This window comes from Haliotis cracherodii, unplaced genomic scaffold (genome assembly GCF_022045235.1).
Source record: "Haliotis cracherodii isolate W230 unplaced genomic scaffold, xgHalCrac1.p SCAF_18, whole genome shotgun sequence".
Lineage (NCBI taxonomy): Eukaryota > Metazoa > Mollusca > Gastropoda > Lepetellida > Haliotidae > Haliotis > Haliotis cracherodii.
The window spans coordinates 17,883,631-17,899,133 of NW_027266273.1; the positions used below are offsets into that span (position 1 = coordinate 17,883,631).

The 15,503-nt window shown below is 42.2% G+C and overlaps 1 protein-coding gene across 1 annotated transcript; it reads left to right on the top strand.

Moving 5' to 3' along the window:
• The first annotated feature begins 169 nt into the window (after positions 1–169).
• Positions 170–14,598, top strand: LOC139466077 (2-oxoglutarate and iron-dependent oxygenase JMJD4-like). Its single transcript, XM_071248089.1, is given in 9 exon segments — positions 170–252; positions 1,399–1,663; positions 2,349–2,505; positions 3,242–3,373; positions 6,513–6,598; positions 7,828–8,009; positions 9,068–9,211; positions 13,632–14,455; positions 14,457–14,598. Coding segments are annotated over 8 exon segments (1,920 nt in total). The 5' UTR covers positions 170–252; positions 1,399–1,410.
• The last annotated feature ends 905 nt before the right edge of the window (positions 14,599–15,503 follow it).

Below are 15,503 nucleotides of genomic sequence, written 5' to 3' on the forward strand. Positions count from 1 at the left end.
AATATAAATAGTTAATATAATAAATCTTCGCATCTTTTTCAAATAATAACAGTTTCGCAAAACAGTGATTCAGTGATTAATCATAATTGATCAAAATGTTTTTTGTGCCTTTTGAATTAAATTTTCTTTCACTGTTAGAACAGGAAGTGCGAGCCTTACAAATGGCTGCGCCCTGGTTTAGAAACTGTTTGACGTGACTTAAAAACACAGTGTCTTGAAGGGACGCGATGTGTTGTGTGACATGTGAATAGAGTAAGATATAAAAGCTTATATATCTTATGCTATAAGGCTCCAAATATACAGCATGTATGAAAAGTATTTTTAACAGTAATATCGATCCCAATCCGGCTATCACTAATTGTAAAAACCTCTGAACGCCACCGAACTGACTAAAACTAAACTGCTTGACGTCATCGGGGGAGTAGGCCTTGTGCAACTTCCCGGGTACACCTTTTCTGATTCCAATTAGCTCTGAGTAATTAGGAGATCGAACTGGCGGTGTGAGCTTGAAGCTTGGCTAGACTAAATAGAGTTAGCATATTACATGTACTGAGATGTAGCGCTTGTTTACCTTATTGTGAAAACATCACATCCTTTGAAGTTTAAGGACCTATACTGAAATTAACTCAATGTCAAGCTGAAACTGTATTTAAGATGCATAACAGGGTGCTGTCAGATATCAACAGCACTTAGATTTCGAGTTGAGGCACTGTGCTATTAATTAATATTGTTGTTACAACTGATTGGTGTAATTGTACTTAATTTCACATAGAGTAGTTGATTGTTCCAGTAGAGTAATTGAATGTATAATGTTCTGAGTAAAGGAACAATGCTATCTGTGGTTCTCTGATACAAGACAATGATCATGATGATAAATAAAGAATAAAGCATCTAGATTGCTGTTTTCGCCCGACAGTTAGCGATAGTTTTACACCATTGAATAGCACAAGTTTTATCGTGTTTTGTTGATTTTGGCTGTTGCACTGGGTCAGCGTCGCAAAACTGCCAGGGCTATTTCAACAGAACACTTTCCACTTTATATTTGTTCATCTAGATCTATTAAAAGGTTAATTTTGAATTAATGTTCTAGGCCATATTTTGATAATGTTCTTTTTAATATGACCTCATGGAAAAGGTTGGTGAGCATACAATATATTTTAGGTATTGAGATTATCATGCAGCATTGACAGCATTGTCAGCAAATGTACAATATGTATGGATTTTTACATTATTCTCGAAAAAATACCAGAAAATAAATTATGTGCAATTAAAGGTTAGGTACTATTTTATCACAGATTGACTCGACTATGACACATGATGATATCACCGGAAAATTGTTCAAAGACGCATTAAACTCAATCTTACTCACTATCACCTTGCTGATATTACTGATTCTAGATAATCAAAATCATGGCATCCCCTTGTCCCATGATACAAGGAGAACTCCCCAGTCACATCGCCAACTGGTCCGAGAGGAGGCAAGAGGCTAGCATCGCAATAGATCACCTGGATGAAATGCCAAGCTATGAGGAGTTCTTCCTGAAGTACCTCCTACCGAACCGCCCATGTGTGTTGTCAGCCAGGAGCACCGAGGGATGGCGGAGCCGGAGGGAGTGGGTCCTGCAGGGGGCACCTCACCTGGACTTCCTCATCAGCCATTTTGGTAAGCTTGTGTCAGAATGATGACTTCACTTGCCGTTAGGGCTATAAGTAGCCTTGCTCCAAGGTTGTGCTGAATATTCTAATTGAGATACTTCAGTATGGCCTCAAAGGCACCGAATGTATTTTTTCCTGTGACTAATGTCATTTTAAATTTGAAATTTAAGATTTCCCATTTCATGTTATGATAGTGGCACGAGTGGCACAGTCCTCTAACATGCTCTAAATCACTATGCAGAGTTGTGTTCCTTGGTAAAGCCAGATACCTATGATTGTGGGTTCGAATCCTGGTTTGCCCTGATTATGTTTCAAGTTTTGTCAGCACCATACAGCAGCATACCCATGCTCGCTGGTTTCACCAAAGTGGTAAACGTCGGAGACCTGCATCACTTTGGACTTTCCTCCAACTTTAAGCTGACAGGCTGTTATATAAGTGGAATTTGGAATACTGTTCAAAGGAACATACACCCAACTCACTCACTCACTGATGTGATATATTTTAAAGTGTTTGGCTATGAGATCTAGAGGTGACTTCCATCTCACTGATATGATAAGAACATTGTGGAGGCGGAGTCTTTGATCTTTAGGTTTACATTATTACAAAGAATGCAAATTTAAAACAACTCTGATTTAAGGAATGACACCAGTCCGATGTCATGTGGTGTTACCATGTTTACCATCTCTTGTAGGCTCTGTGACAGTTCCTGTAGCTGACTGCGGCCAGGAGAAGTTCTCCTCACACCCAAAGAAGGAAATGTCATTGAAGAATTACTTCAGGTACTGGAAGGAACGAACAGAGACACCAGAAGAAAAGTGCTTTTACCTGAAAGACTGGCACTTCAACAGGTATTGTAAATTGGATCTACAGATTGTCATGTATTTTCTTGTTGGGCAACTATTATATCTGTATTACTTTCTTTCTGTTGAGATTCGGTAGAAGCTCATTACATTTTGACAGTGATTAGTTGTCAGGAATAAAGTACTATTAAATGTAAGCAGTGGTGAGGAAGTTATTATATTTTGATGCTAGTGTGGCACTTCAACAGGTATTGTAAGTCGGATCTACAGATGCATGTAAACATGATACTGAAACAACAGTACAAAATCTTGCTGATGTGTTATCATGATGTATTAACCACATTAACCAATTTGTTTTGAAGGCGTGTCTCTGTGTCTTTACAGAGCTCAACATCTCTGAAAGCTTATAGATTATATAAGTCTGTATGTTACTATTATCATGATTTTAAGAATACTGTAATGCATGCAATGTCCAAAATGAGATAAATGGATTATAGGTTCTTAGCCTTTATACTGAATATACCATATTGAATCTATAGATGCATGTAATATGATACTATAAATCATGAAATTAATGCAAAAACTCAAATGTTTGATAAGCATCTTTCGGCATCTTTAAAAAGCTCAAAATATAAGTATTTATTACTTTACAGTGTCAGAAATATGAAAAACATTATTGTATTATAGGCCTTTATACTGATTACCTCCTTGTCTGCAGAGAGTATGCAGGAAGTCTGCAGAGGGTATGCGGGAGTCTGCTGCATGCATGTGGTTTCTGTTTCAGGGAATTCCCTGAATACAAAGCCTATACAACCCCTGTCTATTTTCGGTCCGACTGGCTCAATGAATTCTGGGACACTCGTACAGACGAGGGGGATGACTATCAGTTTGTCTACATTGGCCCCAAGGGATCCTGGTAAGGCCGCAATAGCTCACACCTGCAGAATTATTAGCTTTCATGATTTTCATGGTTATACCGTGGTTAAGACAAATTGTTATTACGGTTAATATGCCTGTATTCATGAGTAGTGAGGTGAAATGTGGCTTAACATTGCTTTCAAGATATCATGACGTGCATGCATGTGTGTGGCGACTTATACTTGTCCGTGATTATTTTATACTGCTGGACCACTGAAATAGCGTGATAAAGTTTAACATGTTTACCCCAATGTACCAAGCCAGTCAGTTGTTATACCCCGCCCCAACAGTGTTGGCGGGGGATATGGAAACAAGCCCCATCTGTCCATCCATCTGTCCGTCACGTTTTTAATTCAGGAGTTAGCGCCTGTAAACCGTAAGACATAACTTTACAGAAGTTGGTTCACTCATTCACCACATGGTGTAGATGTGCATTTGGTATTTAGGTTTTCCCTTCATTTTTAATATATTTTATGTTAAGTTTTGAAATTTGGATTTAGTCTCTGAAATGAATGGAAGCAATTGATATACATGTAGAAAAACCAAAAACAGGTCTTAATTATGATTTAAAGTAAAACCTCAAAGCAGGTCTTACTTGGAAAAACTAAAACCCCAAAGCAGGTCTAACTTGGAAAAAATAAAACCTCAAAGCAGGTCTTACTTGGAAAAACTAAAACCTCAAAGCAGGTCTTACTGGAAAAAAAAAATAATTTCAAAGCAGGTCTTACTTGGAAAGTAAGACCTCCCTGTGTATATTGAAAACGCTCCCAGCTTTCAAGTTGATTGAGTATTTGCTCAAAGGAGAGAACCCCATATGGATCAATGGGATGATGCGGGGCAGTCAGGTAGCCTAGTGGTTAAAGCGTTCGCTCGTCACGCCGAAGACCTGGGTTCGATTCCCAACATGGGTACAATGTGTGAAGCCCATTTCTGGTGTCCCCCGCCGTGATATTGCTGGAATATTGCTGAAAGAGGCGTAAAAACAAACTCACTCACTCACTCACCCAATGGGATGATGCCCTCGGAGGTTTATATAGTAGAGAAACAGAGTAATCTCCCCTTACAAGTCGTTGCTAGACAACAGACCTCGTCAGAAATGACCTGAATCCTTGAGAACTCATTGCAGCCCTTCTTTACTGTCACTCAAATCGTAATTACTTTGAGTGATTGATGGCTGCAATTATCAGAACATTTCCGCTTTTGATATATTTATTCCATAAAAGTGATGAAATCATTTTGAATTGTATGAGTATGTAATTTCTAAAGTGCCATAATTTTTTTCTTTTGATCTGTTCAGACTTCCTTAATTATCTATATTGTCAGTAATTATTGAAGCAAAGGAAAATAGATTGTAACAGTGAAAGTAAAAAAAAGTGAAAAAATGCTTCTGAACATTGCATTAAATGTTGTTGTCCAATCCCTCAGCCTGGGGCTGTGTTCTAATACTAACAATGCATCGGTTCATGATGTCAGAAGAACTTGTGTATTTTGCAGCTTTTACATCTCTTTTCCCTTCTTCATGTCTTCACTGTACAGAATAAATCACATTATACATAAGCATGTTAACATGCAGACATAGCCATGAGGTAGGACCCATTACACAGAGGCATGAGTCAGACAGCTTGGAACAGCCAACTCCAGGTTTGACTGCACTCGTTACTGCTTCAGGAAACTGGGGGATTAATATGACATGACCCAAGCAGAGCTCCAGATAAGCTTTTGGTGTTGTGGGTATTAAACACATGCATTTTAAAATCATTGGGTATCAGTAATTCTAGGTGCGTATTCAAATTTCTGTTACCCACTAGTTTTTACACATGTGGGTATTTAAGTTAAATATTTAAAAACACTATTCATCTAGTCCCTGCAAACTGGTGTCGTGTGAGTTCGAGAGCTTTATAGGACTCAAAAATCCCACCATACTTCCACAAGAAAGTGTGATGGCAAATGATCATGATGAGTTTGGCAAGGTTGACGGAATGCCAACTTATAATTTCAATATAAGTTGCTCATTTGCTAATCAAATACGCAGGGTTACTTCACAATATTTTGATGATAAGCACAAGTTTTATTTTTGTAGCGTATCTGTAATGTTCGTTGCGTATTTGATACGCTTGGATTATATTTTACTGCGTATTTCTGCATTTCTGATGCGTATTTCACGCAGATACGCAGCTTATCTGGAGCTCTGCCCAAGAGAGTGGCACAGAAAAGTTTATGATTGGTTTATGATCATAATTATTGCATCTTATGTTCAATTATTTTATGCATATTTGTGTTGCTGGGTGTGTTTTCATCTCTTGCCAGTGCTAAATTACTGTCCTACTAAAAAACAAATCTTTTTAGCGCCTAACGGCTGCCAGAATATATACTCCTCAAAGGAAGTTAAGGACCACCCAATTGTTTCATATTAGTATACAGTGATCCCTCGTTACAACGCTACCTTTGGGGTCCAAATAATTGATGAGCATTAAAGATTTATATCTGTTTAACCGAAGTGATAGCATGACAGGATAACTTAACTTCTTTTGAGTAGTATACAGCATCAGTCATCTCTGGAAAAATATTACCAAATTTCCTTCTCGACTGAAAACAACAGCTTTGCTGTATTTTTCAGAAGGATAGTTGAAGAAGGGATATAACTCATTTCATTATTTGTCATTACATGCATTATGTAGCTTCAAAGATGTCAGTATCTACCGGACCCGTGAAGATCCGGGGTAGAATCGGTCTTCAGCAACCCATGCTTGCCGTAAAAGACGACGATGCTTGTCATAAGAAGCGACTTAAGGGATCCTGTGGTCAGGCTCGCTGACTTGGTTGATGCATGTCATTGATCCCTATTGCATGGATCGATGTTCATAATGTCAATCACAGGCATGTCTGGTCCAAACTCGATTATTTACAGACCACTGTCATATAGCTGGAATATTGCTGAGCGTGTTAAACAACAAACAAACAAACCTTTGGTTTCACCTTTTCTCACATATTCTTGAGTTATCACAATTAACCAATACATCTTACTAATTGTGTTTTAGTTTGACCACCCTAAGGTTTCCATATTTTCCCCATGTAATAAATACAAACTAGAGACCCAGTGAACTTGCTGAAGTCCTTCAATAGACATCTGTTGCCAGGACGCCGCTCCATGCCGACGTGTTCCGGTCATACAGCTGGTCAGCTAACATCTGTGGCCGGAAGAAGTGGATCTTCTTTCCCCCAGGTCAGCCTTGTTTAAATACCACACATACTGGGTGTGTGTTTGTTGTTTAACGCCGCACTCAGCAATATTCCAGCTATATGACGGCTGTCTGTAAATAATCAAGTCTGGACTAGACAATCCAGTGATTGACATCATGAGCATCGGTCCAAGCAATTGGGATCGATGAAGTGCATCAACCATGTTAGAGAGCCTGACCACCCGATCCCGTTAGTTGCCTCTTATGACAAGCATGGGTAGCTGAAGATTCTGACTCTATTGTCTAAAGATGTTGTATTTCAGAATTTGCGTAGTTGCGTCTACTAGCCATGGCAGGGTCTGACAGCTTAAGGTACGATTCTCACATTAACTGAGATTATGATCCTTTGTCAGCCGCATTCCCATGCATGTGGGTTTCACGAAAGTGGTAAACATGTGTCACTTTGGGCTTACCTGCCACAATAAACTGACATACAGTGGAAGCTTGCATTAAACCCAACTTGCTCACTCACTGACTTCATACAGAATGTTTGGGTATGGGTGGCCCAGTTGTCTATGGCATCGCTATTCAAGGTGCAGGTTTGCATCCCTTGGGCATGCCTGAAACTTATTATTCTGCATTCGAATCCTGGTTTGCCCCAGTTATTATCCAGTTATATCGGAATGGATGCTGTCCGTCCGTCCTTCCATCTTTCCGTCCGTCACGTTTAGTTTCCGGAGCAGAACTCTAAAACCATGCAAGATATATGAACCAAACTTGGCACATTGATAGGTGTAGTGGTGAACTGTACCTTTGGCCAGTTTAGCTTTGTAAACTATTTATAGGTTTCACCAAAGTGGTAAACTTCCCAGACATGCATCACTTCAGGCTTTCCTCCCACATATAACTGACATATCGTGATATAACTTGAAAACTGTTAAAACCCTAAAAAAAAACTAACTGACACACTTATATAGAATGCTGGATGTTTCATGAAAAGCAGGGTTCATAAGCATAAGTGCTCTTGTTATATGTGGCTCCAACATTTGTCAGAGAAAGTTCTTCCTTTAGTTGTATCAGGATTGTGGGTTATACAATGATACAACTGGCCCTGATTGACCTTGATCTGTCTTCACCATACCTTTACCCTGTGACCTACCTGTCAGTGGACTTCCCCACACCTGTAACTAACATTGAAAAAACAGAAATAATGTTTGAATCAGCATCCTAAACCACTTACTCACTCATTCATGATGCGGCTTGTTTGTGTCAGGAGAAGAGAAGTGCCTGACGGATGTGTTTGGACAGCTGGTGTATGATGTCACGTCCAGCGAGCTGGCTGACCAGTCCAGATATCCCCACTACAAGCACCTGCAGCACAGGCTGGAGGTCTATCAGGAAGAAGGGGAGATAATCTTTGTCCCGAGTGGCTGGCATCACCAGGTGTACAATGTGGTAAGCTGCAGCGTGGAAAGGTGCACAGTCTTCCGTGTGATTCTGGATGCAACGATTAATGCAGAAGTTAATTTCGTAACTGTCACCTGATTTAATAAAGACATTTTTAAAAGTGTTCAAATCAATATGAGGTGAATTGAACAGATTTTAAAAATTTCTGATTTTGGTTTGGTTGTTGTTTAACGCCGCACTCAGAAATATTCCAGCTATATGATAGCGGTCTGTAAGTAATCAAGTCTGGACTAGACAATCCAGTGATTGACATCATGGACATCGATCCACGCAATAGGGATACGATGACATGCATCAACCAAGTCAGCAAGCCTGACCACCCGATCCCGTTAATCGCCTCTTACGACAAGCATAGTCGCCTTTTACTGCAGGCATGGGTTGCTGAAGACCTATTCTAACCCGGATCTTCTATGGTCTAAAACATTTCTGAGGTGAAGTGAAATGGGGTTTGTGCTGATATGAGGTTTCTGGGTAGTATATATGATAATTGTTCAAGAATTATTTCAAATGTCAGTTGTTTTTTTCATAAAAATTGTTTTACCACATTTGCAAAAAGAGTAACTTCCCTTTGTCGGCATAGCTCGCCCACAGAGGAACAGCTTTGTGTCAGTGTATTTTTAGCAACGAATTGATCAAAGGTATATTCAACATGGAAGACCCCATTAGATAGAGATGTTTAATAAAAAGAAGCGTTGATTCGGGTATGATGTGTTTGACTATGAAAACGATCGGGAAATATTTATGTTTAATCTTTCTGGAAAAAGATTTCATTAATATTTTGATTTGCTATAATGATAAGATGATATGGAAATTCTATTCACGATAGGTGTGGCTCTGAATTTATAATCACAGTGACACCAGCCTGTACTAATATACAGAGATATTTAAAAAAATTGTCTTCTTTTCATAATAACTTATTGTTTAAGAGAGGCAAATAATAATTTTGATATGGTCACATAATAAATGACATCTATATTTTTTCTTTGTATATTTATCAATGAACAATTAAGTTCTTCTTAAACTGGCATGAAGAATATTTGTTACAGGAAGACACAATCTCAATCAACCACAACTGGCTGAATGGATGCAACATAGATATCTGCTGGGAACACCTCAAACAGTGCCTGGGGGATGTACAGAGGGAGATTGAAGATTGTCACGACATGGAGGGATGGCAAGGACAGTGTCAGGTAGACAAATTATGTTCAGAGGGAGATAGAAGATTGTCACGACATGGAGGGATGGCAAGGACAGTGTCAGGTAGACAAATTATGTTCAGAGGGAGATAGAAGATTGTCACGACATGGAGGGATGGCAAGGACAGTGTCAGGTAGACAAATTATGTTCAGAGGGAGATTGAAGATTGTCACGACATGGAGGGATGGCAAGGACAGTGTCAGGTAGACAAATTATGTACAGAGGGAGATAGAAGATTGTCACGACATGGAGGGATGGCAAGGACAGTGTCAGGTAGACAAATTATGTACAGAGGGAGATAGAAGATTGTCACGACATGGAGGGATGGCAAGGACAGTGTCAGGTAGACAAATTATGTTCAGAGGGAGATAGAAGATTGTCACGACATGGAGGGATGGGAAGGACAGTGTCAGGTAGACAAATTATGTTCAGAAGGAGATTGAAGATTGTTGCGACATGTAGGGATGGCAAGTACAGTGTCAGGTAGACAAATTATGTTCAGAGGGAGATTGAAGATTGTTGCGACATGGAGGGATGGGAAGGACAGTGTCAGGTAGACAAATTATGTACAGAGGGAGATTGAAGATTGTCGCGACATGGAGGGATGGGAAGGACAGTGTCAGGTAGACAAATTATGTACAGAGGGAGATTGAAGATTGTCACGACATGGAGGGATGGCAAGGACAGTGTCAGGTAGACAAATTATGTTCAGAGGGAGATTGAAGATTGTCGCGACATGGAGGGATGGCAAGGACAGTGTCAGGTAGACAAATTATGTTCAGAGGGAGATAGAAGATTGGCGCGACATAGAGGGATGGCAAGGACAGTGTCAGGTAGACAAATTATGTTCAGAGGGAGATTGAAGATTGTCACGACATGGAGGGATGGGAAGGACAGTGTCAGGTAGATAAATTATGTACAGAGGGAGATTGAAGATTGTCGCGACATGTAGGGATGGGAAGGACAGTGTCAGGTAGACAAATTATGTTCAGAGGGAGATTGAAGATTGTCGCGACATGGAGGGATGGGAAGGACAGTGTCAGGTAGATAAATTATGTATAGAGGGAGATTGAAGATTGTCGCGACATGTAGGGATGGCAAGGACAGTGTCAGGTAGACAAATTATGTTCAGAGGGAGATTGAAGATTGTCACGACATTGAGGGATGGCAAGGACAGTGTCAGGTAGACAAATTATGTACAGAGGGAGATTGAAGATTGTCACGACATGTAGGGATGGCAAGGACAGTGTCAGGTAGACAAATTATGTTCAGAGGGAGAATGAAAATTGTCATGACATGGAGGGATGGCAAGGACAGTGTCAGGTAGACAAATTATGTTCAGAGGGAGATTGAAGATTGTCATGACATGGAGGGGTTGCAAGGACAGTGTCAGGTAGACAAATTATGTTCAGAGGGAGATAACGCTATTTATCTCCCTTTCCTGACACTCATTCTTATCACAGTAAGGCCATGAGAGGCTGTAGTCAAGTATTATTATGAACATATTGGCCCATACATACAAGCTCTTTCGTGGTTATAGGCATGAAAAATAAGGTTTTTTGCATGTCAGGATGGCAATCTGTAATAATTCATACTGTTGTTTGGGTGGCTCATAGACCAGCTGTTTGGGTCAGGAGGGTTGATCATAGACCAGCTGTTTGGGTCAGGAGGGTTGATCATAGACCGGCTGTTGGGGTCAGATGGGTTGATCATAGACCAGTTGTTGGGGTCAGGAGGGTTGATCATAGACCAGTTGTTGGGGTCAGGAGGGTTGATCATAGACCAGCTGTTGGGGTCAGATGGGTTGATCATAGACCGGCTGTTGGGGTCAGATGGGTTGATCATAGACCAGCTGTTTGGGTCGGGAGGGTTGATCATAGACCAGTTGTTGGGGTCAGGAGGGTTGATCATAGACCAGCTATTTGGGTCAGGAGGGTTGATCATAGACCAGCTGTTGGGGTCAGGAGGTTGATCATAGACCAGCTGTTGGGGTCAGATGGGTTGGTCATAGACCAGTTGTTGGGGTCAGATGGGTTGATCATAGACCAGTTGTTGGGGTCGGGAGGGTTGATCATAGACCAGTTGTTGGGGTCAGGAGGGTTGATCATAGACCAGCTATTTGGGTCAGGAGGGTTGATCATAGACCAGTTGTTGGGGTCGGGAGGGTTGATCATAGACCAGCTGTTGGGGTCAGATGGGTTGATCATAGACCAGCTGTTGGGGTCAGATGGGTTGGTCATAGACCAGTTGTTGGGGTCAGATGGGTTGATCATAGACCAGTTGTTGGGGTCGGGAGGGTTGATCATAGACCAGCTGTTGGGGTCAGGAGGGTTGATCATAGACCAGCTGTTGGGGTCAGATGGGTTGATCATAGACCAGCTGTTGGGGTCAGATGGGTTGATCATAGACCAGTTGTTGGGGTCAGATGGGTTGATCATAGACCGGCTGTTGGGGTCAGGAGGGTTGATCATAGACCAGCTGTTGGGGTCAGATGGGTTGATCATAGACCAGCTGTTGGGGTCAGATGGGTTGATCATAGACCAGTTGTTGGGGTCAGATGGGTTGATCATAGACCAGCTGTTGGGGTCAGGAGGGTTGATCATAGACCAGCTGTTGGGGTCAGATGGGTTGATCATAGACCAGCTGTTGGGGTCAGGAGGGTTGATCATAGACCAGTTGTTGGGGTCAGGAGGGTTGATCATAGACCAGTTGTTGGGGTCGGGAGGGTTGATCATAGACCAGCTGTTGGGGTCAGATGGGTTGATCATAGACCAGCTGTTGGGGTCAGATGGGTTGATCATAGACCAGTTGTTGGGGTCAGATGGGTTGATCATAGACCAGCTGTTGGGGTCAGGAGGGTTGATCATAGACCAGCTGTTGGGGTCAGATGGGTTGATCATAGACCAGCTGTTGGGGTCAGATGGGTTGATCATAGACCAGTTGTTGGGGTCAGATGGGTTGATCATAGACCAGCTGTTGGGGTCAGGAGGGTTGATCATAGACCAGCTGTTGGGGTCAGATGGGTTGATCATAGACCAGCTGTTGGGGTCAGGAGGGTTGATCATAGACCAGTTGTTGGGGTCAGATGGGTTGATCATAGACCAGCTGTTTGGGTCAGGAGGGTTGATCATAGACCAGTTGTTGGGGTCAGGAGGGTTGATCATAGACCAGTTGTTGGGGTCGGGAGGGTTGATCATAGACCAGCTGTTGGGGTCAGATGGGTTGATCATAGACCAGCTGTTGGGGTCAGATGGGTTGATCATAGACCAGTTGTTGGGGTCAGATGGGTTGATCATAGACCAGCTGTTGGGGTCAGGAGGGTTGATCATAGACCAGCTGTTGGGGTCAGATGGGTTGATCATAGACCGGCTGTTGGGGTCAGATGGGTTGGTCATAGACCAGTTGTTGGGGTCAGGAGGGTTGATCATAGACCGGCTGTAGGGGTCAGGAGGGTTGGTCATAGACCAGTTGTTGGGGTCAGGAGGGTTGATCATAGACCAGCTGTTGGGGTCAGGAGGGTTGATCATAGACCAGCTGTTGGGGTCAGGAGGGTTGATCATAGACCAGTTGTTGGGGTCAGGAGGGTTGATCATAGACCGGCTGTAGGGGTCAGGAGGGTTGATCATAGACCGGCTGTAGGGGTCAGGAGGGTTGATCATAGACCAGCTGTTGGGGTCAGGAGGGTTGATCATAGACCAGCTGTTGGGGTCAGATGGGTTGATCATAGACCAGTTGTTGGGGTCAGATGGGTTGATCATAGACCGGCTGTTGGGGTCAGATGGGTTGATCATAGACCAGCTGTTGGGGTCAGATGGGTTGATCATAGACCAGTTGTTGGGGTCAGATGGGTTGATCATAGACCAGCTGTTGGGGTCAGATGGGTTGATCATAGACCAGTTGTTGGGGTCAGATGGGTTGGTCAGAGATTGGCTGTAGGGGTCTGGAGGCTTGATCAGAGATTGGCTGTAGGAGTCTGGAGGGTTGGTCAGAGATTGGCTGTAGGAGTCTGGAGGCTTGATCAGAGATTGGCCGTAGGAGTCTGGAGGGTTGGTCAGAGATTGTCTGTAGGAGTCTGGAGGCTTGATCAGAGATTGACCGTAGGATTCTGGAGGGTTGGTCAGAGATTGTCTGTAGGAGTCTGGAGGGTTGATCAGAGATTGGCTGTAGGAGTCTGGTCAGAGATTGTCTGTAGGGGTCTGGAGGGTTGGTCAGAGTTTGGCTGTAGGGGTCTGGAGGCTTGATCAGAGATTGGCTGTAGGAGTCTGGAGGCTTGATCAGAGATTGGCTGTAGAAGTCTGGAGGGTTGATCAGAGACTGGCTGTAGAGGTCAGGTGGGATGATTGCCTGAGTGACTATGTTATGTCAAATTATCCTGAACTTATATGTCTATTGCCTGTTTGTGTTGTGTTCCAGTTGATCCTGAAGGCCAGTAGCGGCATTGACTATCTGGAGTTCATCTCCTTCCTCACCACCATTGCCCAACATCGGCTCCACGCTCTCTCCAGGCTCCAAGAGGCTCCAACAACAGACAGTGGAACCAATTTATTATGTATAGACAAGTCAAACTGTGATACAGACATGAGCACAACGATGATAAATTCTGCTGATCTGGCATCTAACACTGTGATAAATTCTGCTGATCTAGCAACTAACACTGTGATAAATTCTGCTGATCTGGCATCTAACACTGTGATAAATTCTGCTGATCTAGCAACTAACATTGTGATAAATTCTGCTGATCTAGCATCTAACTCTGTGGTACTATGTGACGTCCACAATGACAGCATGGACTCCAAGAAAACATGTGACACGAGTGCTGGTAATCTTGATCCAGAAAATGTACAATGTTCTAACCCCTGTGAATACTCTACAAGACAACATGATGGTTCACCTGCCAGTATAGAGGACACAACACTATGTCCAGTGACTACAGACATTCCTGGCATTGAGTCAAGGGCGGCTGCTGGGCTGAGTGACAGGCCCAGCCCAGGGTACACGGATGTCAATGTCACTCTGGACCTATTTCTCATCTCCGAAGAGACTGACAGTACTAAGTCGCGGTTGGCTGAAGCACACTGGCGGTACTGTAGCACTGCCCACGCCATTTTTGATTTAAAGCGACTCAGAGATGTATTGACAGATATTTTGTCAGTACCCGAGATGTCCATGTTGGAAGCAGGGCCTCACATAGATGCTGCAAACCAGGTGCTGAAACAAATAAAGATTATTTGTGGGTATTTGTTCTTTGTATCTTCGTTATCCCCCCGGTTTGAAAAACAAGGGGGAAAAAACAATCTGCATGTCCCTCTATCCTCCGTCTGCTTTCCACTATGCTTGTCGTAAAAGGCAACTAACGGGATTGGGTGGTCAGGCTCACTGACTTGGTTGATGCATGTCATCGATCCCAATTGCGTGGATTGATGCTCATGATATTAATCACTGGATTGTCTGGTCCAGACTCGATTATTTACAGACCGCCGTCATATAGCTGGAATATTGCTGAGTGCGGCGTTAAACAACAAACCAAACCAAAACCGTCTGTTTTCCATTTCCAGAGCAGAACTTCAAAACCTTTGACTATTTCTTGTTGACCATGCTATTCAGATCAGTCTAGTGGTGAAATGGTTCCTTTTTTTCATTTGGGATATTTTAAAATTATTTTTTGTTGTTGTTTTCATGATGACAAGTTGGACTTACACTGAAAATGAGGGTAGTGCTAGTTTCCAGAGCAGAACTCCAAAACTGTTGAATATTTCTTGATGAAACTTGATATACAGATAAGTCTTATGGTGAACTGGTGCCTTTTTAATGAATTGGGATATTGAATTGCACCAGACAGGGTAGCGGCCTGAAAATAATGGAGTCTGGATCAGACAATCCGATGATCAACATTGTGAGCATAAGGAAGCGATTGAAAGGGTTATTTTCATGATTAAAATAATATTTATGTGTGTTGGATAAGTTAAAACATAAAAAACTTGAAAAAGTCAGTATATTTTACTCAAAGTATTGCAAATATCTATCTACAAACAATGCACATTGAAATTATTTCCATTTAATCTGAAAGGAACAGTATTTGGTTTACTTAAACTGATGGCTGTTCACTAAAATATTCGTTTCAATAAGTCACAGTATTAAACAAATAATCTGTTATACTGCTTGTGAGAAAGGATAAGCTACACAAGTTGCATCCTGTTTTGTGCCGGTAAGAGCGTATGTTAAGGGGTTATTCCTGCCACAAAGTGGGTGCCGTCCGTCCTGAGCAGAACTCAAAACTGTTTAATA